General features: G+C 44.3%; 1 protein-coding gene across 1 annotated transcript in view; it reads right to left on the bottom strand.

Annotated features, from left to right (window-relative positions):
• CDKL1 (cyclin dependent kinase like 1) overlaps positions 1 to 13,457 on the bottom strand; it is a 57,265-nt gene extending 43,808 nt beyond the window's left edge. The window contains exons 1-2 of the mRNA XM_032244547.1: positions 13,028 to 13,457; positions 11,514 to 12,129 (exon numbers count right to left, since the gene is read on the bottom strand). Coding sequence (XP_032100438.1) covers positions 11,514 to 11,681 — 168 coding nt within the window. The 5' untranslated portion in view covers positions 11,682 to 12,129; positions 13,028 to 13,457. The remainder of the gene's footprint in view (positions 1 to 11,513; positions 12,130 to 13,027) is intronic.
• Positions 13,458 to 23,673: the final 10,216 nt, after the last annotated feature.

Raw genomic sequence — 23,673 nt, forward strand, 5'->3', positions numbered from 1 at the left:
AGGAAGGGAAGCATCAAGCAGATGATCTATAGCTATGGCAGTTTGGTATTTCCTTTGAAGGTATAGAGCATGCTCTACTTTAGACACACTCAGTAAACAATCAGAGGAAAAGGCTGCAGCTAGAGCCAGGAAGTCTGGCCACATTCTGGTGCTTCAGAGAGCTCTTCCTTGCTTTGAGCACAGAGCATGGTCTTCCATTAACTCCCAACCTGTGCCAGATAAACAGGTCAGGTGTCAGCCTTTTATTCCCAACATTACTACCTTTTAGTGTAGTTTGGAGTCTTATAATTACGATATGTAATATACACTGTTGGCTAGGCGTGGTGGCTTACACCTGTAATCCCAGCACTTTGGGAGCCAAAGTGGGCGTATCACTTGAGGTCAGGAGTTCGAGACCAGCCTGGCCGATATGGTGAAACCCTGCCCCCACTACAAATATAAAAATTAGCTGGACATGGTGGTGTGCATCTAGCTACTCAGGAGACTGAGGCAGGAGAATCGCTTGAACCTGGGGGGAGGAGGTTGCAGTGAGCCGAGATCACGCCCCTGCACTCCAGCCTGGGCAATAGAGTGAGACCGTCCCCCCCCCAAAAAAAACATGCTGTCCACGTAGAAATTTTACAGGTTAGAAATAAAAATAAGTGGCAAAAAAGCAATAGCATAAAATACATATTTTATCAATGTGAATCATAAAAATCACTTATCTGCTTCGTCCTGCTCTGTGATATTTTGTTTTCTAGAGTCTACCGTGTGTGGCAGGGTGTGTGCAGCGGCAGCAGGACACCGAAAGACAGTGGTAAGTGCTTAATCTCCTCGCAGACTGGGAGTCTTTGAGAAGGTAACCAGCCAGCTTGTTGATTTCTGCTTCTGTTGTTCTTAAAGTATTTGTGTGGCAGCTTTATCACTTAGGAGTTCACCACACAGCAGGAATATCATCTTTCTGGATAAACACATCAAGACTAAGCCAAAAAGTCTTCTCATAAACAAACAAAATAGCCTGTTACTATTTGCAGTTAGTATATTATCTTGTAAAAATAAAATTAAACAGGTCTCCACTTGTTGAATAAATAGGGAGAGATCACGATAAGAGGACTGTTTGGTTTCTATCAGTGTGGGCAAAGGAATGCTCTGTTTTGTCTCCTATGCTGTTGACAACCAGTTTACACAAACTCCCAGCATCTAGGTATACATTAGTAATGAACATCATGGGCCAGATCTCTGCAAGTCTCTAATGAGAACATCTGCAGAGAATGAAAGCCATACCATCCCTCTGGCCCCAAACTGGCAGCTAATATGGCAAACATTTTCTGCAGATGTGTTTCACTTGGCCTGAATGATGTTTAAAATTCTTATAAATGACTTGTCAACATTTTAAGGTCAGGAGATTTCCTTCTCACTAAAAGGAACCACAGGTCTCTGGAGAAATGACTGATCCAGGATGAGCCTGGGACGTTCGGCTGTGCCACACAGTAAACAAGTGCTCAGAGAAGAGTGGGCATCTGTCAGGACACTGGAGCTAGATGGAAGGAGCCCCAGATGCTACATGCATAACAATTTCAGAGTCAAAAAGAATACTGACAGTGATGCTGTATAACATATTGAATTTCTTTTTTTTTTTTTTTTTTTTGATACAGAGTTTTGCTCTTATTGCCCAGGCTGGGTACAGTAGCATGATCTCAGCTCATGATAACCTCTGCCTCCCGGGTTCGAGCGATTCTGCTGCCTCAGCCTCCCGAGTAGCTGGGATCACAGGCGTGTGCCACCACGCCCAGCTAATTTTGTATTTTTAGTAGAGACGGCATTTCTCTATGTTGGTCAGGCAGGTCTCAAACTCCCAACCTCAGGTGATCCACCTGCCTCAGCCTCCCAAAGTGCTGGGATTACAGGCATGAGCCACCATGCCTGGCCAACATATTGAATTTTTAAAAATCCATGAATCCACAGTGATACTAAAAGCCTCGGTGGTGGGGAGAGGGAGAGGAAATCTCTTTTTTTACAGAAAAATGATAACTAATGAGTACAGAAAGAATTATAGGCTGGGTGCAGTGGCTCACGCCTGTAATCCCAGCACTTTGGGAGGCTGAGGCCATCAAATCATGAGGTCAGAAGTTTAATACCCGCCTGACCAACATGGTGAAACCCTGTCTCTACTAAAAATACAAAAATTAGCCAGGCAGGGTGGTGCACACCTGTAATGCCAGCTACTCAGGAGGCTGAGGCAGGAGAATTGCTTAAACCCAGGAGGCAGAGGTTGCAGTGAGCTGAGATCACACCACTGCACTCCAGCCTGGAGGGCAGGGTAAGACTCCATCTCAAAAAAAAAAAAAAAAAAAAAAAAAGAATTATAGAAAAATAACTGTTTTACAATAACTTTTAAATAATTGATTCAGGCAAGGATCATCAGTGATAAAAACTTTTGGGCGATGCCGGGCACAGTGGCTCACACCTGTAATCCCAGCACTTTAGGAGGATGAGGTGGGCAAATCACTTGAGGCCAAGAGTTCAAAGCCAGTTTGGCCACCATGATGGAACCCCAGCTCTACTAAAAATACAAAAATCAGCTGGGCATGGTGGCAGGCACCTATAATTCCAGCCACTCAGCAGACTGAAGCAGGAGAATTGCTTGAACCCGGGAGGTGGAGGTTGCAGTGAGCCAAGATCACACCACTGCACACTCCAGCCTGGGCGACAAAGCGAGACTCAGTCTCAAAAAAAAAAAAAGAAAACCAATGGGTGAAAGTTGTTGGGGAACAAGGTAGTCACAGTTTCAAAATATCACTCCACAGATAACTTATTAATTATAAAGGAGAAAATTATTTTTACAATTGAGAAATATGGCAGAACCATCTTAACCAGGAATTAAAACTGATAGCCTCCAATAAGGGGGCAAAAATGACATCATATACTTCCTGACGGGAGCTAGTGTGAAGGACACAGCTTCGCCCATGCAGTGTTCTTACTGAAGACATTTAACCTGTATCGAATCATGTGGAAACAGCCGGTTAGTCTACGTCGAGGCACATTTGCAAAACAGAGGGACTGGACTTTTCAAAAATGTTGGTATCATGAAAGATGAAATAAGAGAATAAAGAAGGTAGAAACGTCTTTCAGATTAAAGGGACTAAAGAGTCATGCAATGTACAGTGACTGAACAGATCCTGGATTTTAAAAATAACTACATACATTTATAGATATGATTAGTTACATATAGTTATATAACAATTATTGGAACAATATGAGAAATTTGAACATAGACCATATATTAGATAATAGGATTGAGACAATGATAAATTTATTGAGTATAGAAATCATAATGTGATTATGTAGAAGAATGTGTTTGTTTCAGGAGATTAATGCTGAATATTTAGGTAGATGGCTCAGCCAAAAAAGTGTGTGTGTGTGTGTGTGTGTGTGTGTGAGAGAGAGAGAGAGAGAGAGAGATAGAGGCAGGAACAGAGATAACGGAAGTGCAGGCACAGTGGCTCATGCAAGTAATCCCAGGGCATTGGGAGGCTGAAGTGAGAAGATTGCTTAAGGCCAGGAGTTTGAGACCAGCCTGGGCAACATAGTAAAATCCTATCTCTAAAAAAAATATAAAAAATTAGCCAGGCACTATGGCTCACACACCTGTAACGCCAGCAACTCAGGAGGCTGAGGCAGAAGGATCACTTGAGCCCAGGATTTCGAGAATACAGTGAGCCATGATTGTGCCATGGCACTCCAGACTGGCCAATAGAGTGAGACCCTGTCTCTAAAAAGGAAGAATGAAGAAAAGAAAGAAAGGATATGGAGCAAAATTCTAACAGCTGATGAACTAATCTAGCCAAGGATATGCAGGTATTCATGGTACTCTTCTCTCCACTTCTGTATATTTTGATTTTTTCTCAGAATAAGCGGTTGTAGGAAAATCCCCAGGACACTTGACATGAAATTCTGATTTCCAGATTTTTAAAAAAGACTCTAGCTGGGGCTTGGCGCGGTGGCTCATGCCTGTAATCCCAGCACTTTGGGAGGCCGAGGCGGGTGGATCACGAGGTCAAGAGATCAAGACCATCCTGGTCAACATGGTGAAACCCCGTCTCTACTAAAACTACAAAAAATTAGCTGGGCATGGTGGCGCGTGCCTGTAATCCCAGCTACTCAGGAGGCTGAAGCAGGAGAATTGCCTGAACCCAGGAGGCGGAGGTTGCGGTGAGCCGAGATCGCGCCATTGCACTCCAGCCTGGGTAACAAGAGTGAAACTCTGTCTCAAAAAAAAAAAAAAAAAAAAAAGACTCTAGCTGGACATGAGGAGTCATACCCATAATCCCAGCACTTTGGGAGGCCGAGGCAAGAGGACTGCTTGAGTGCAGGAGATTGAGACCAGCCTGGGAAACATGGAGAAACTCCATCTCTACAAAGAATTAGCCTGGTGTGGTGATGCACTCCTGTAGTCCCAGCTATTCAGGAGGCTGAGGTGGGAGGATCACCTGAGCCCTGGAGACTGAGGCTGCAGTGAGCCATCACTGTACCACTGCACTCCAGCCTGGGCAACGGAGTGAGACCCTGTCTTTTTAAAAAAAAAAAAAAAAAAAAAAAAAAAAAGGCAGAGGGTAGCGCGGTGACTCACACCTGTAATCCCAGCACTTTGGGAGGCTGAGGCAGGTGGATCACCTGAAGTCAGGAGTTTGCAACCAGCCTGGCTGACATGGTGAACCCCTGTCCCTACTAAAAATACAAAATATTAGCCAGGCATGGTAGCAGGCACCTGTAATCCCAGCTACTCGGGAGGCTGAGGCATGAGACTTGCTTGAGCCCGGGAGGCAGAGGTTGCAGTGAGCCGAGATCGCGCCACTGCACTCCAGCCTGTGTGACAAGAGCGAGACTCTGTCTTGAAAGAAAAAAAAAAAAAAAGACTGAAAACCCAGCACCCTAGGCTTGCAGTCTGTGGCGCTGAGCAGTGGCTGTCCAGTGCAGATGAGACACGAGGACTCCAGTTTGCCGCAGTCTCTACCTCGCCATCTTGCCCTATATTCAGACTGCTTCCCTCATTTATGTTAACAATGTGATTCCACAGATGTTTGGCCTTGTTAACCTATAATCCATAACAGAAAATGCTTAACTCAGCAAAAATAATTAATAGACATATGTTATTAATCCACCTCAACAAGCCAAGTAAACAATCAGAAGACAGGGAGCCTAGAAATGACCCCTATTAGCAACAGCAGGACTAAATTCTGAAAGATGTCACAGGATTTTCCGCTGAGGTTTTTATTGCGTTAGCAAACACTCCGACTAATATTTGAGGAGCAGAAGCCTTTACGACTTTGAAAGTTCTAATTAGATTCTAATGCTAGGGACCATTCACATGGTACTCTATGAGCATTTAGTGGATATGGCCGTGGCACAGAGCACGTTCAATTAAGCACTTAATAAATGCTGTTGATAACAGGCAACCTTGACAGTCCTACTTCTTACAGCGTGTGCCTGTCACCATGACGGGATGTGCCCAGCAGGACTTCTGGTCTGCTCTTTGGAGCTAGTGAGCCTCATGGGAGACCGTGTGAAGAGCTTTGTCTCCTGAGCTTCTGCTGGCCTCAGTACCATGTTGAAATCCCACACTTCTGCCTTCCCGTCTGTGCTTTCCTCTCTCTATGCTAGTGCTCCCTTTGACCCTCCACTCTCTTGCATCCTTGAGGCTGCTTGACTGCTGTTAGAGGTTTGGCCCACAAGCCCTCTGCTCTCCTCAGCAAAAAATCAGCAAAGCAATGCCAAACAGGGACATAAATCGTAGAGATAAGGTGGGCCAGGCTCCAGGGAGCACTAGAGCTTGCCCAGGGTCGCTCCACAGCTTCGAGCACGATCGAAAACTGAAGTCCCAGGCCTAGCTCAGTGGCTCATGCCTGTAATCCCAGCACTTTGGGAGGCCAAGGCAGGCAGATCATGAGGTCAGGAGTTTGAGACCAGCCTGGCCAACATAGTGAAACCCTGTCTCTACTAAAAATACAAAAATTAGCCAGGTATGGTGGCATGCGCCTATGGTCCCATCTACTGGGGAGGCTGAGGCAGGAAGATCACTTGAACCTGGGAGATGGAGGTTGCAGTGAGCCAGGATTGCTCCACTACACTCTAGCCTGGGCAGCAGAGTAAGACTGTCTCCAAAGAAAAAAAAAAAAAAAAAACCAAAAAGGAAAAGAAACTGCAGTCCTAACTGCAGCCCCTGTCCCTACCAGAAGGCTACTGATGAGAGGAGACAGAGCAAAGAAACGGACGCTCAGAACATTCTGCAAGTTACTACCATTCATAGGAATTAAAATCAAAGACAGCATACTCCTAGCACCCAGGATACACTCAACAGTCCCACTCGCCCACACCCCAAGTACCTTTTTCCATTCCTGTCCCCCTAAAAAGTCATTTTACACAGTTTTTCCTAATCACTTGCCAATGAAATTTTAATATCACAAAAATACTATATATCTGTATATGAACCACATGTATATCTGTGCTTTAAACAATACAAAAGTTAGATTTTTTTGCTACCTGCCAAGAACCAATTTTCACCCTTTATGAGTGATCTTGTTCCCATTATGATTTCCGCATTCCATTGTATTATAATTAATTTTCAAATGGACATTTCCCCTCACACTTATTCTCATCTTTGTGGGTGGCAAACTGTAACTTTGAGCCTTCTAAAATAGTCCCCAGGGTTATGGAATCAGACACGGAAAGAACCGTTGCTCCAGCAAGTCTGTACTCAGCCTTCCACGGAAGCCATGAATCTCACAGCTAAGGCCTTGCTGGAGAAAGGGCAGTATAAATTCTGAGGACCAGTCATTGGGAGACTTCAGAGTATGGTGTTTGCTGTAAAGTGACGGATGGTTCTGGTGTGGGCAAGCCACATGGCATGAACTTGGGGACACAGGGAACTGTGACTGCATTCCAGCTTACTGAGCGGGAGGACTTGGCAAATCATTAACCATCCTGAATCCATTTGTAAAATAGGATAACAATATCTACCTTCTAAGGTTGTCATTAGTGTAATTTGTGCATCCTAGGTAACAACCATACTTGGCAGTTTGTCCAAATCTACTAGGTCCCTTGCCCCTACCTGCCGCAGAGCAGACGATTCCTTCTTCTTGTCTGTTGTTTTTCATGTCTTCTGGAGGGAGAACTGTCACAGACAATGTCCCAGCTGCTGTGTTCAGCCCTTGACTGATGCTGGTCTAATATATTTTAATGCCCCCATACCATCTGCCATAGGTAGAAGATCTACCCAGAGATCCCATAATGACACTGTCCTGTCCTTGACCTCCAACTCCACTAGAAGCATCTACTTTTGCTGCCACTGCAGCTGAAATTCTTTCCTTCCTCTTCCTACCGTTTTCATTCCACAGAGAGAAGGTTCAGCAGCATAGGGGCTTGGGCCTTAGTAACACAATCATTCTAGGTTGGTTGGTTTGTATTTGTTTTGAACCACATAGCCCCCTCCTTGCGGGACACACAGTTATTCCTCCAAGGGGCTGCACTGAGTTCAAGTGCATCCACCTGCTTTATGCAGAACCACTGCCCACTTTCCACCACAGGGCCTGTAATGAATCAACCCATCGTGCCTGACTTCTTGATTTTTTTTTGAGACAGGGTCTTACTCTGTTGCCCAGGCTGGAGTGGTAGTGGCACAATCACAGCTCACTGCAGCCTTGACTCCCAGAACTCAGGTGACCTTCCCACCTCAGCTTCCTGGATAGTTGGGACTACGAGTGCATGCCACCCCACCCAGCTAATTTTTCTATTTTTTGTAGAGATGGGGTTTCATCACATTGCCCAGGCTGGTTTTGAACTCCTGGGCTCAAGAGATCCGCACGTTTGCTTCCTAAAATACTGGGATTGCAGGTGTATGCCATCGTGCCCAGCTCCTAACTTCTTGATTTAAGGTGATTTTCTTTCAGTTACCTTGTCCCTCTCTATAACCTGACTTCCAGTTGTGACCACCCTACCTCTCATCCAATACATCCTTAATATGTTTAAACCTAAGTTATGGAAAGGAGTTGAATTAATGTAGGGTCCATGTTTCATATGCAAACTAGAAGACGGGGAATACCCTGGTAGAAGTTTCACCCCATAGCTTGGAGTCAGCTGTGGATCCTGTTACAGATAGATTAAGGAAAACATACATAAAGAATCTAGCAGTCTTACTCTGTCGCCCAGGCTGGAGCACAGTGGCACGATCTCGGTTCACTAGAGTCTCCACCTCCTGGCTTCAAGCAATTATCCCGTCTCAGACTCCCAAGTAGCTGGGATTACAGGCGCCTCCCACCATGCCTGGCTAGTTTTGTATTTTTAATAGAGACGCGTTTCACCTGTTGGCCTTAAGCTCCTAACCTCAGGTGATCTGCCTGTCTCGGCCTCCCAAAGTGCTGAGATTACAGGCCTGAGCCACCACATCCAGCCTAAATTGTCTTTTTTTATGCAATTATATTTATGGTTAATATGGCTGAGGTCAGTAACTCAAGGTCATAGCTTCAGCAATTCTCTCCCTAGTCCAAAATCAAGTTTTTTTTCTCCACTGGATTTACTCCATTAGCATACAAATGTACTTATCACCTGCGGGGGTGGGGGCAGCTAGATTTTCCTTGCTATTATTCTTCTTAGCAAACAATATATTTTATCATACACTCAGCATATCTCAACAACCTGATCCTGTTGGACCCTGGCTTCCCCCTTCCTCCTCTCCCTGGCCTGTTAGCACCCACCAGGCATCTTGGCCAAGACACTGGGGTTATTAATTACCTGTGTTCCCTTAATACACTGTGCTTTCCCCTTACACATCTTTTCCTAGGATAGAGTGTCTGCCGTGAATGCCTTATCTCTCATTCCGTGTTCCTTAAACATTTCAAAGTTCAGCTCAAACATGTCCCCAACCACTTTATTTTCACCATTCAACAAACACCTAAAGAGTTCTTACCAGGCAAGAGTACGCATGCCCTGCTCACTGGGAACCCAGTCTATCAGGAGTGAGAGCCAAAGGTCAGTTCATCCTCCCTCCCTTCCAAGAGCTGAGCTTCTGAAAGATAGGGTGTACAACTCTGCATAAACATTGTTTTAGGCACAACTGGGGCTCAATGACTACTGAATACATAAATGGAGAAAATAAAATGTTTATTTCCCATACTCTCAATTCACCTACTCGGCAAATATTGACTAAGTATCTTTATTTTATAAGAGACAGGGTCTTACTCTGTCACCCAGGCTAGAGTACAGTGGCCTAATCACAGCTCACCGTGGCCTTGAACTGCTGGGCTTAAGCCATCCACTCGCCTTAGCCTCCTTCCCAAGTAACTAGGGGAATGCCCAGCGTAGTACATGTGTTAGGAATATCACACAACTCTGAAAAGTTACAGCTTTAAGGGACAGACTCTACCTATAATCTAGTCCCACCACTTCATAGACATCAGGGGTGTCTACATCTGTGCACTTTATCTGGAGAGTGAGGTGCTGCATGCTTTGAAATCAGGCTCATGTGCATACAAACCCACCCTTTGGAGTACATCAGTATTCAGTTAAGAGAACACATCTGACTTCCCAATTCATTGGCAAATCCACCTTTCCTAAGAGCTTATTTTGTTAACTATTTTTTTCAATCCAACAATAACATTTGTTGGAGGCCTAGATAGGCCAATGAGTGTGTTTTGGAGATGTAGAGATACAGAGGCAAAGTCTCCATCCTAGAAGAACTCAATCAAGTTGGGGAGCTATCACTGTGAATGTAGTATTGATAAAGTATGGTGAGAGATTTGAAAGGGGAGGTCACAAAAGTAATCTTCAGAATCAGAAAAAGAGTATCTTTTTGCAAGAAACAGATTTTCCTTCAGTAAATGAACCTTTGAAATGTCATGATTACCTCCTCCCCTAGGGAAAGCCTCAGAAAGTGAAAATGCCCGACAGCCTCCCTGTGTACAGAGGGTAAGGGCAGAGTGACCCAGGCAGGAGGATGGTCAAACACTGCAAGTCTCACCCCTTCCTATGAGAGCACTCCCCTGGGGGCCTTTGCAAGCATCCCCTCTCAATAGATAATATCCTGCTGGTTAAGAACATTCCAAACCTAAATAGAAAAGTTGCCCTGTTTGCGGTGGCTCACGCCTGTAATCCCAGCACTTTGGGAGGCTGAGATGGGCGGATCACCTGAGGTCAGGAGCTCGAGACCAGCCTGACCAATATGGTGAAACCCCATCTTTAAAAAAAAAAGAAAAGAAAAGAAAAGAAAAGTTTCCCTGTTATCCACCCATTTCAATTGATCCAAAGCTTGCTACTTCCCATTTAGGTTCCTTATCTAGAAGTGACCCCACACACTTATCCAAGGGCAAAAGATTTTAGAGTGATCTGAAGAAAATGGAGAAGCAAGAATAATAGTAAATCCTCTGAAAGTTTCATTCATCTCTCTCTCACTAAGTGGCTTTTGTCATGTAGTTAGTTATATGGGTCAGAACACAGAGGCCATAACTAAAACAAAGTTGACCTCCATCGTATTCATTACATGTCCCCTTTCACATTGTGATTTGGATTTCATCTGTACAGAAGTTCTGTAAAGAAGTCTCTCCATTAGAGGAAAGAACACTTTCAGCTTGTAATAGATAGCTCCACCCCACGATATCAGGGTATTTTTAGGGTTAACTAATACATATTTGAAAAGTGATCAGGCCAGGCTTGATGGATCATGCCTGTAATCCCAGCACTTTGGGATGGCAAAGTGGGAGGATGGCTTGAGGCCAGGAGTTCAAGACAAACCTGGCCAACATAGTGAGATCCCTTCTCTACAAAAAGTAAAAAAAAAATTAAAAAGTAATCATTTCACTTCTTTAAGAAGAACGCTTCTTTCTAGAAACAGGACATGATGATGCTCAGCAGTAAATACATATGAGGTGTAATGAAAACCTGTGAGCTTCCTAGCAGTCTGAAAACAGGTAAATGATTAATTCTCTTAATAGGCTGAATATACCAATAGAAAATACCTTAGAAGTTTAAAAATCAACAACGCTAGCAAAATTGAATTTTCTTACACCCCAAAACTATCAAATTGTGATGGCCCTTGAAAAGCCAGGCCTACAGGTGGGAGAGAAACTATTGGGAAAAAAATGAAATGTCGCACAGCGTCTCTAAAAGTTAATGCCACCTTACCTGGCACTTTTGTTTCTCCTTTCTAGTTCATTATATAATTAGTGACTTGTGCGCAAACATCCCATTTGTGTCACTGAAGTCAAAAGGCTATCAAGTAGGATATAACCATGTGCCATGACATTCTTTTAACATAACATGACTCATTTTATTTCTTTCATCCCTAAAAATTCACTTAAAAAGTGGAGCCTGTAGTAGTGGCTAGAACCTGTAATCCCAGCTACTCAGGAGGCTGAGGAAGAAGAATGGCTTGAGCCCAGGAGTTCCAGGCTGCAGTGAGCTATGACCACATCACTGCACTCCAGCCTGGGTGACAGAGTGAGACCCTATCTTGAAAAAGAAAAAAGGAAAAGTGAATCAATTACCTTGAGCATGCGGATTTCCCGAAGGGCGATTTTCTTTATGACAGGGTCATCTTCTGATTCCAGAAACCTCTTGATGGCAACAATCTGACCCGTGTCCCTGTTTCTACACTTGAAAACAACTCCATAGGATCCTTCTCCAATTTTCCCAATTTTTTCGTACTTCTCCATCGTAGAGGAATAAATCTTAAAATGGATCGGATCTTCGGTCGGGCGCGGTGGCTGATGCCTGTAATCCCAGCACTTTCGCAGGCCGAGGCAGGTGGATCACGAGGTCAGGAATTCGAGACCAGCCTGGCCAACATAGTGAAACCCCGACTCTACTAAAACTACAAAAAATTAGCCAGGTGTAGTGGTGGGCGCCTGTAGTCCCAGCTACTCAGGAGGCTGAGGCAGGAGAATCACTTGAACCCGGGTGGCGGAGGTTGTAGTGAGCCGAGATCGCCCCTTTACACTCCAGCCCGGGCGACAGTTCGAGACTCTATCCAAAAAAAAAAAAAAAAAAATAAATAAAAAAAAAGATAAGGATCTTCACATTGTTTGAAAACGTCGCTTATAAAATATTGGCACGAACGGACTTTATTAGAGCCCCACCCAACGATGGGTGTTTGTCACGGGTCTAGAACAGAACAGCACACGTTAAGGAATGAGAAGTGGCCCCGTGTCGGCAATGGCAACGCGATAAGGAATAACAGCCTAGAGTTCGCTGCTTGGGGTAACCCGATTTTAATCGCCAGTTAAATACCCTGCAAGTTAAAATGTAACCTGCCTTCCTAAAACAAGCCGAGCTGTAAGACAATCTATCTTTTTAACGCTGTAGTTTATCCGACCTAAGACACATGAGCTGGAGCACGGGGTGGGCGAAGGGCTTCCCCGGTTCTAATTTCGGGTCTCATTTCCCTGCGGCAAGAAGACACCTCCCGCTCCCCGCGGGGGCGGCGGCGAGGCCCGGCCGCAGGAGACCACCCCGCGCCCCGCGCCCGCGCCCGTGCCCCCGGGACCGGGAAGACCTTCCCGCACCGCTACCTGCACCCCGGCCACGCCGCGCAGCCTGGAGCGGCGCCACGTGCTGGCCCGGGACTGCCCGCGCCTCCTTACCGGCGGGGACTCACCGCGCCTCGGCAGTCTGGGCCGGGCCTCGCTCCCGCCTCGCCTTCTCCCTCTCGCCCGGCTCGGCTCGCAGCGGCTCGGCCCGCGATCCCTATGGGAACCGGCCCCCGCCCTGGGTTGGCCTGGGCGGGGCCGCGGAGCCGCGGCTTCCCACCCCGGCCCGGCCCAGCTCGGACACGGTCCCGGCTGCAGGGAAGGGCCCCGGGGGCCTCCGTCCGTCCACGGGAGCTGTCCTGACCGCGGGCCGAGTGTCTGCACTTCCCGCTCCCGGGAGAGCAGACCTGCTAGATTTGCAGACTCCCGCAGGCCGTGCAAAGCGCAGCTGTAACCGCGTCTGCGGGGAAGACGCCTGCGCTAGGGGCCCCTCCTGCGCGGCCCACATTTCCCCGGAGCCGCGGTCCCCACACCTCAGAGCTGCGGTTATTCCCTTTAGTCCCTTGGAGGCCGCTTCTGTGCCGGTGCTGATCAGCGCTGCGGCGTCAGTGAATGAATGAGAGGGAGAAAGGAAAGAAGAGGAAGGCGAGGCCGCAGAAACTGGTTAAAGTCAGCACTTTCCTCCCCCAGCAGGGAAGGTTCCGCTGCAGTCTTCTGCTGTCCGACTCTTTTAGTGTGGGAGGTGGAAGCTTGCAGAGCCTCCCTTAACTGTTTTCGGTTCCTTTCCCCCATCCTTCTCCCAGCCGACTCCTACTGCTCAAGTCTGAGCACGTTGGCGGGAATCGGATGGACCTGGGGAAATCATGAAATCAGGTCAGTTGCCACTGGGCAGACTGCCTCCCACTTTATCATCCGCCCCGTTCCCAGTGCCAGCATCAACGCGGGTACTTGCCCTGGGAGCAGTTCTCGAGGAGAGAAAATTAACACAGTGTCTATGAAACAGGGGCCAATCCCGTGTCAAGCACCATACTACTAAATGTAACTCCAAGTAGGGTTCAGAAAGGAGCCTGGAACTGAGGAGAGAGGGCTGGTGGCTCCTCTGGAAATCCAGTACAGGGAAGACCTAGAGGTGGTCTGTGAACTGAAACTGTTTGCAAATGAGAACCACTGATCTGTTTTCTGTCTCTTTCCTTTTGCCTTTTCCAGAATGTCATAAAAATGAAATCCGACCGTTTGTAGCCTTTTGAGGATAGTGGATCCCCCCCCACCACCCAACCCCAGTGAGCTTTCAGACGAGATTGTAGCCCCAGCTGACAATACAAGTTCAGCCTTGTGAGACCTTGAGTCAGGGGCACCCAGCTAAGCCATACCCGGGTTCCCGAACTCGAGAAGCCGAGTGTTTGCTGTTATGTTTTGGGGTAATTTATTATGCAGCCATATGTATCTAACACAGAGCCTTTTATTAATAGGAGGCTGAGAAAAATCACTTTCATTCCTAGTTTGCTTAGATGTGTTTTCGTTTGCTTTTAAAAATTATGAATGGATGTTGAATTTTATCAAATGCATTTCTTCATCTATTGAGATGATCATATATATTTTCTTTCTTTTCTTTTTTTTAATTGAGAGGGAGTCTCGCTTTGTCACCCAGGCTGGTGTGCAGTAGTGTTATCACTACTCACTGCCTTGATCTCCTGGGCTTAAGCAATCCTCCCACTTCTGCCAGGCCTCAGTAGCTGGAATTATAGGTGTGCACCACCTGATTTTTTTATGTAGTCTGTTGATACAGTGAATTACATTGATTTTTAAATGTTGAACCAACCTTCCGTTCCTGTGATAAACCCAACTTATTTATGATTCTATCATTTTAATATATTGCTGATTTGATCAGTAATATTTTATTGGAAATTTTTACATTCACATTTTGAGAGAGATTGATGTATAGTTTTCTTGTAGTATCTGCTAGTTTTGGTATCAGGATAATGCTGATCTCAGATAATGAGTTGGGAAGTGTTTACCTTCCCTTTTATTTTCTAGAGATGTTTACCTTAAATTGGTATTATTAATTCCTTAAATGTTTGGAAGAATTTTTATTTATTTATTTATTTATTTTCAAGATGGGGTTTCACCATGATGGCCAGGTTGGTCTTGAACTCCTGACCTCAGGTGATCCACCCACCTCAGCCTCCCAAAGTGCTAGGATTACAGGCGTGAGCCACCGTGCCCAACCTAGAATTTTTCTTTTTTTTCGATACAGAGTTTTGCTCTGTCATGCAGGCTGCAGTGCAGTGGCGAGATCTTAGCTCACTGCAACCTCTGCTTTCCAGGTTTAAGCAATTCTCCTGCGTTGGCCACCCAGGTAGCTAAGATTACAGGCATGTGCCATCACTCACGGCTACTGTTTTTTGTATTTTTAGTAGAGACGAGGTTTCAGCATGTTGGCCAGGCAGGTCTCAAACTCCTGACTTCAGGTGATCTGCCCACCTCAGCCTCCTAAAGTGCTGGGATTACAGGAGTGAACCACCGCACCTGGCATTTGGAAGAATTTGCCAGTAAAATCACTTTGGCCTGGAGTTGTCTTTGTTGAAATTGTTGTAATTACAAATTCTGTTTTTAAAATAAAATATAGGGTATTCAGGATGTCTACTTCTTCTTGAGAAAACTTTGGTAGTTTGTGTCTTTTAAGGCATCTATTTCACCTAAATAAATTTATGGTCATTAATTTGTTCAATATAATATTATTACATTATTATCCTTTTAATGTCTGTAAGAGCTATAGTAGTGTTCTAATTTTATTCTTGATACTGGTAAATTTTTTTTTCCTTTTTCCTCACTTTGACTAAGGCCTATCAATCTTATTGATCTTTTAAGGAAACTAGCTTTTGATTTAATTGATTTCCTCTATTGTTTATCTGTTTTACAATTTTACTAATTTCATCTCTTTATTATTTGCTTCCTTCCTTCTGCTTGCTTTGTGTTTACCTCTTTTTTTTTTTTTTTTCTTAGACAGAGTCTCATTCTGTCACCCAGGCTGGAGTGCAGTGGTGCAATCTTGGCTCACTGCAGCCTCTGCCTCCAGGGTTCCAGTGATTCTCCTGCCTCAGCCTCCCAGGTAGCTGGGATTACAGGCATGACCACCACACCCGGCTAATTTTAGTGTTTTTTAGTAGAGACAGGGTTTCGCCATGTTGGCCAGGCTTGTCTCAGACTCCTGATCTCAGGTGATCTGCCCACCTTAGCCTCCCAAAGTGCTAGGATTACAGGTGTGAGCCACCGCACCCAGCCTAGCTACTTTTTCTAGTTTTTTTTTCTTTCCTTTTCTTCTTCTTCTTCTTTTTTTTTTTTTTTTTTTTTAAGATGGAAGCTTAAATCATTAATTTTAGGTGTGTGTGTGTGTGTGTGTGTGTGTGTGTGTGTGTGTAGAGGTCTCACTCTGTTGCCCAGGCTAGCGTACAGTGGCCTGATCACAGCAACCTTAAACTCCTGGGTTCAGGCTCTCCTGTAGCTAGAACTACAGGTTCACACTACCCTACTCAGCTAATTTTTTTTACTTTTTTGTAGAAATGGGGGTATCTCTATGTTGCCCAGGCTGGTCTCAAACTCTTGCCTTGAGTGATCTTCCTGTCTCGGCCTCCCAGAGTGCTGAGATTACAGGCATTAGCCACCATGCCTGACCTATTTTCTTTTCTAACATAGCTTTTTCTTTTTTTTTTTTTGAGACAGCCTTGCTTGGTCACCCAGGCTGGAGTTCTGTGGTGAGATCTAGGCTCATGCAACCTCTGTCTCCCAGGCTCAGCCAATCCTCTTGCCTCAGCCTCCGAAGTAGGTGTGCCACAATGCCTGGCTAATTTTTGTATGATTTGTAGAGACAGGGTTTCACCATATTGCCTAGGCTGGTCTCCAACTCCTCAGCTCAGATAATCTGCCTGTCTCAGCTTCCCAAAGTTCTGGGATTACAAGCATGAACCACCAAAGCTGGCCTTCTAATATAAGCCTTTAATGCCGTAATTTTCCTTGTAAGCACCACTTCAAATACATGACAAAAATCTTGATATATTGTATTGTCATTTTCAGTCAGTTCAAAATATTTTCTTCTTCCTTTTTGTTTTGAGATGGAGTCTCACTCTGTCACCCAGGTTGGAGTGCAATGGTGCAGTCTCGGCTCACTGCAACCTCCGCCTCCCACCTTAAGCGATTCTCCTGCCTCAGCTTCCCAAGTAGCTGAGACTACAGGCACACACCACCACGCCCAGTCAATTTTTATATTTTTAGTACAGACGGGGTTTCATTATGTTGGCCAGGCTGGTTTCCAACTCCTGACCTCAAATGACTCCCCGCTTTGGCCTCCCAAAGTATTGGAATTACAGGCGTGAGCCACCGCATCCGGCCCAAAAATATTTTCCTTGTGACCTCCTTTTTGACTCATGGGTTATTTTTGTAGTGTGTTAATTTCCAACTATTTGGGAATTTTTAAAGATATCTTTCTGTTATTGATTCCTAGTTTAATTCCATTATTTTCAGAGAACTCACTTTACATTACTTAAATTCTTCAGAATGTTTTATTTTGTTTTATGACCCAGAAAGAATATGGTCTATGTTCATGAATGTTTCTTTTTGACAATTAAAAAAATATTTTGAAATGAAGTGAGAAAGTCAGTGTGAATTTTCCCAAAGCTACATCATCTGAAGTTCATACCAGGTTAAATCAAGTTTGTCTGGAAAATTAACTTTATGGACTCCAAGAGGTTCAGTACCCAAAGAGCCTGGAACTGTGCCAGGCCTAGTGGGAGCCAGTGTACCGGTTATTTGTGCCCAAGTAGGCAGTGAACCAGAAAGCTAGCGTGACTTGCAGCTGTAAGTTGTTTGTTTGGAGGAATTTGAAACAAAATATTAGAAAACAACTTGGAAAGGGAGATAAACAGTTGCTGTCACCACTTAGCACAGAAGAGAGAATATCATGTAGACTCTAGTCTAGTGAAATTGACAGCCCTTTCTGCTGGCGGGTGTGACAATGGTTTTGATATCAAAGAAATATAACTCCTGGAAAGTATAGCCCTTGGGAATCTCCGAAATGGTCTGTTATGTGGGGTCTTCTTCTCAAGCCAGTGCAAAGTGAAATAGCATTATATTCTGCTAATAGTGGTCGCTAAAAGTGATTCTCCCGCCTTTGCAGTTCTGTATAATTAGCAAGAACACTTCAGTGTTCCTAAAACAGCACAAACCGTACTGTGGTATTTGAATCATTTAAGGAAACAATAAACATTCAGTGGAGTAACACGTGGTCACAGAAAGAGCCTGAAATTTAGAGTCAGAAGACCAGGATTTCTACCTTCTTACTGGTATTTGATCTTATGCAAGATGATTACTATTGCCTATACAACAACATTATTTAATCAGTGCTTACTTTGTGGCAGGAATTATGCTAAGAATATTTGATACACAAGCCTTACAATAACCCCAGGAGGTAGGCATTAATATTATCCTGAGTTTTCAGATAAGTCTCATTGAGTCAGAGAGAATAAGTAACTAGCTAAGGACACCCGGCTAGTGAGTTGTGAAGTCAATATTGGAAGGCAGGCAGAATGTTTTCTCCTAACCATTTTGCTAATACTGCCTAATGCATTGGAGTGGTTGTCAGGATTATTGAGTTAATGTGCGGGACATTGAGAGTGGACGCAAAGCACTTAAAATGATGCACAGTGTAGCACCTTCCTTCTTTCTTCTAGGCTGCCAAGAAGATGGGTCTTGTCTGTATGCTCCCTTCTAGTGGTAGCTCACCATCTTCATGTGTGTGCAGCTTCAGCACCAGAATGACCTTCCATGAGATTGGGCAGAACACTGAAGCCTCATCTGAGTGCAGGACCCAGGGCCAATGCTTGAAGCTTTTTTTTAATTCAATTATGTTGTAAGGAAAGGGGAGTTGAGTCACTGTTATCTTAAAATGACACTGTACAGCAGCTTGAGGAAATATGTGAATTCACCATTTCTGCTTTAAATGGATTTGGAAAGGAAATTATTTCCAGAATCCATATAGACAACAGTAACTACCATTTAGGGACACATTTCAGGCTCAGTTCCACATGATCTCTGATCTTTATGAAAATCTTACATGGATTTGTTAACTGACTGCGATTATTAATTGGCCTATTTTATAAAAGAAGAAGCTGAAGCTCTGAGAGATTGATCAATAGAGGCAAAGCCACCCTGCCGTAAAGGGCTGAACGCAGGTTTCAAGCCCAACTCCACCTGTTTCCAAAGCCCATGCTCTGGCAATGGTGAATGGAGTTAGAACAACTAAGAATGCCTTGAGGTAGATCCTCTGTCCTTGGATGCCCTAGAGAGCTAACAGTGGGACAGACCTGCTGGCCCAGTCCCAATACACAACATCCTGAAGAGAAGCCAGGTGTCAGGTGCATTCTTCTTGACCAGTCACTGCTAGAATGTTACAAAGCTAGGCATAGAAATAACTTTCCCCTTATCTGGAAACAGAAAAGACTGCTGAATTGGACAGGTGCAGTGGCTTATGCCTGTATTCCCAGCATTCTTAGAGGCTGAGGTGAGTGGATCACCTGAGGTCAGGAGTTCGAGATCAGCCTGGCCAACATGGTGAAACCCCATCTCTACTAAAAATACAAAATTAGCCTTAGCCAGGCATGGTGGTGTGTGCCTGTAGTCCCAGCTACCTAGCAGGTTGAGGCAGGAGAACCGCTGGAACCCAGGAGGCGGAGGTTGCAGTTAACTGAGATTGCACCACTGCATTCCAGCCTGGGTGACAGAGCGAGACTCTGTCTCAAAAACAAAACAAAACAAACCCTGCTGAATCAATGTAAATATGGGAAAATCGATTTAAATTTAAAAGAAGCCGATCATCTCTCTTTTTATATATGGGCTCGGCCAACAGTAAAATAAAGTGTCTTCATTCTCTAATTAACCTTAGTTATTTTGTATGTATTTTTTCTTTTAAATATTTATAGTACTTTTTTTTTTTTTTTTTTTGAGATGGAGTCTCTCTCTGTCACCCAAGCTGGAGTGCAGTGGCACAATCTTGGCTCACTGCAACCTCTGCCTCCCAGATTCAAGTGATTCTTCTGCCTCAGCCTCCTGGGTAGCTGGGATTACAGGCAGGCGCTACCACACCTGGCTAATTTTTGTGGTTTTAGTAGAGACAGTTTCACCACGTTGGCAAGGCTGGTCTCGAACTCCTGACCTGAAGTGATCCACCCGCCTCGGCCTCCTATAGTGCTGGGATTGCAGGCATGAACCACCACACCCGACCTTTATTGTACTTTATATATGGTGAGCTGGTCCTTTTAAAGTACCTTTTCTTCTAAAATCTTTTGTTTCTGAGTCTTTTTTTTTTTTTTTTTTTTGAGACAGGGTCTCACTCTGTCGTCCAGGGTGGAGTGCAGAGTGCAGTGGTGCAAGCAGCTGGGACCACAGGCTTGTGCACCACACCCAGCTAATTTTTGTGTTTTTCATAGAGACAGGGTTTCACCATGTTGGCCAGGCTGGTCTTGAACTCCTGACCTCAAGTGATCTACCTGCCTGGACCTCCCACAGTGCTGGGATTACAGGTGTGAGCCACCACACCTGGCCTCTTTTCTGAGTCTTAACACTGTTTTTGCACTTCCAGGTTTTCTTTTCTTTCTTGTTTTTTCAGGCAGACTTTGGCTCTTGTTGCCCAGGCTGGAATGCAATGGTGCGATCCCGGCTCACTGAAACCTCCGCCTCTCAGGTTGAAGCGATTCTCCTGCCTCAGCCGCCTGAGTAGCTGGGATTATAGACACCTGCCCCATGTCTGGCTAATTTTTTTGTATTTTTAGTAGAGGCGGGGTTTCGCTACATTGGCCAGGCGGGTCTCAAACTCTTGACGTCAGGTGATCTGTCCGCTTCAGCATCCCAAAGTGTTGGGATTGCAGGCGTGAGCCACCACGCCCAGCTGCATTTTTGGGTTTTCAAAGAACCACCAGGACTTTCGACAAGAAACCCACATGCCAGCAGAGCTCGGCAATATTAACACTAAAACCCTGGAATGTTTATGTGGCTAGCCTTGGGCTACCAGTCAGTGAGTCAATGAATATGATCCTCTTCAGGAAATAAGTCTCAAAACCTCAAGATATACATCTGTTTTCCACTTTGGACAGGTGATTGCTAACCATACGTAATCATAAGGCCATCCATGAACATTTCTCCAGTATCAAGACTTCGACATTATTATATTCTAGGGAAAAGCCCTGCAAAGGGTAGATTGATGAGATTGAATAAATAGGAAAGAACATTAATTACGTTCTGAATTTAGCTAAAACAGAATCAGCAGTTTGGAAAACCAACTTTTCCTGCTGACATGTGTCAGACACCATCCTGGGTACTGGAGACTAAGAAGCCACTTTGCCCAGATGAAACCCTGTGTTTCCCTGCACAGCAAACTCTCCTGCCTCGGCACCCAGGGGTGTTCCTCCATGGAGGACACAAGATCGGAGAACTTGGAGGGTTGGTGTTTACACTGTACGTTTTGTTTTTAAAAATACTCCACAAGGGTCTGTGAAGGAGAGAGGGTGCATCTGGCACTTGAGGAAACATACAGAAAATTTAAATCATTCATTCAGAGTCAAAAAGCAAATTTGTGACAACAAACAGGCCTAGAATCTGGGTCTCAATTTCAAGTTGTATTCTGCCCACACTGCTGTACTGTTGGCTTCAAACTAGGTAGCTCTAATTATGGTTAAAGAATTATAAATCTGCCTTAAGGGAACCCAATTTGAAAACAGAAATACCCTTAATATTGTATGACAAAATGGGGAGGAGGGGAGGAAGTATGAATTACTTGCATTTAAAAAATATTTCTCACTTTATATAAATTTCTTTTCATACAGATTATTTCATAAATGCACCTTTTTTTTTTGTTTTTCTTTGAAATGCTTTCATTATATTGTTTTGTGGTAAAAACCACATAACATTAAATTTACTACCTTTTTTTTTTTTTTTTGAGACAGAGTTTTGCTCTGTTGCCAGGTAGTATCTTTACGGCAATGTGAGAACAAACTAATCCATCTATCTATCTTTCTGCCAGTACCACGCCTTCTAAAATACTGTTGCTTTGTAGTTTGCTATAAAGTCAGGAAGTGTGGAGCCTCCAACTTTGTTCTTTTTCAAGACTGTTTTGGCTACTTAGCGCCCCATGAGAGTCCCTGGGAATTTTAGGATGATTTTTCCCCTTAAGAAATGCATCTTTTAAAAAATCGAGTTAATACTGTAAGTCCTGTTATACTTCTCCTCCCTTTCAGAAACTCTGTGATGCTTATTCATTAGTGTCTATATAACTAGTTATATAAACAAAAACCTCTGGCATCCAAGGTACATTTTCCATGACAACGAATGAATTTTTAGGCATGTATTAATCAAAAAAGTCTACATAGTTCCATAAGATTATCTCTAAACTGCATGCATGCCAAGGACTGTGTGAAGGTCAGAGTTACAACCACATGTGAAAGTCCTATTATTGCAAATAGCTTTCATAGGAATGGCTCCTTGTCAAATATTAGTAGTGAGATATTTATTGTGAGGCATCTAAAGTGAATCCACATGTAGGTCTTTGTAAAAAATATGCATTTAAACAATATTCCTCCAAAATAATAAAAGAAATTCTTCACCTTAAACAACCTATTAATTTTTCTACAATATCATCTGACCTGATTTCCCCAACAAGGGGTGAACTCTGGAGCCAGACTGTCTGGGATCAAATCCAGCTCTGCCAGTAACTGTCTGTGAGAACTTGGGCAACTTACTTCACCTCCTGATGCTTCATTTGTGTTGTCTGCAACACTGAAACGAGCTACCTCGTCACGTTCTTGTGAGGATTGAGTGCTAGATCCATGTTAGCATTTACCATCATGACAGTGATAATCCCTGTGTATTATTTTCTGTTCAGGTGAGAAACTTATTTACTACTAATATGTATTCCCTACTTCACTGAAAACAATTTAAAGTTTAGGGATTCATTTCAGGCTTAGCTATCAAAGAAAAACATCCATTTAGTCATTCAGAGTCATAATCCACACGCCCAGCGTTTCTATTGGAGAAACCCAATGCTCCCAATGTCACAGCAGCACTCTTGCCGTCACATCGTGCAGCTGCTCATGGGGGAGTTTTTTCAAAAGAGACAGCACACAGTGGAGGAGCAAAGGCCTGAGAGCCCACCAGACCTGGGTTAATATCTGAATTCTACCCTTTCTTGGCTTAATAAAAACCAGGAAATTTCCTTTGTTTGTTGGCCAAGAATATGTCTAAAATTTGTTTTTCTTTTTAGAGATAGAATCTAGCTCTGGTTGTCCAAGGTAGATTACAGTGACAAAATCACAGCTCACTGCAGCCTTGCATTCCTTGGGCTCAAACAATCCTCCTGCCTCAGCCTCCCAAATAGCTGGTACTACAGGTGTGTGCTGCTACATCTGGCTTTTAAAGTTTTTATTATTATTTATTTTTATTTATTTATTTATTTTAAGATGGGGTTTCACCATGATGGCCAAGCTGGTCTTGAACTCCTGACCTCAGGTGATCCACCCATCTCGGCCACCCAAAGTGCTAGGATTACAGGCGTGAGCCTCCGCGCCCAGCCCAGTTTTTTTTTTTTTTTTTTTTTTAATTAAACTTTCATTTTAAGAGAACTGTAAACATCCAGTTGTAAGAAATCACACGTAGAGGGCCTGGCACGGTGTCTCAGAGCCGTAATCCCAGCACTTTGGGAGGCCAAGGCAGGCAGATCACCTGAGGTCAGGAGTTTGAGACCAACCTGGCCAACACGGTGAAACCCTGTCTCTACTAAAGATACAAAAATTAGCTGGGTGTGGTGGCGTGCACTTGTAGCCCCAGCTACTCAGGAGGCTGAGGCAGGAGAATCGCTTGAACCTGGGAGACAGAGGTTGCTGTGAGCTGAGATCGCGCCACTGCACTCCAGCCTGGGTGACACTGCAAGACTGTCTCAAAAAACGAACACAAAAAAGAAATCACACATAAAGATCTTGTATGCTATTTACCCAGTTTCCCCCAGTAATAATATCTTGCAAGACCGTAGTACAGTATTATAACTGGATATTCACATTGATAAAATCAAGATGTAGAACCATTCAATCATAAGCATACCACATGCTGCCCTTTCCCCTAACCCTGACTTGTGGCTATTGGA

Source organism: Sapajus apella, unplaced genomic scaffold, assembly GCF_009761245.1.
Source record: "Sapajus apella isolate SASKATOON/1434 unplaced genomic scaffold, GSC_monkey_1.0 scaffold55, whole genome shotgun sequence".
Classification (NCBI taxonomy): Eukaryota; Metazoa; Chordata; class Mammalia; order Primates; family Cebidae; genus Sapajus; species Sapajus apella.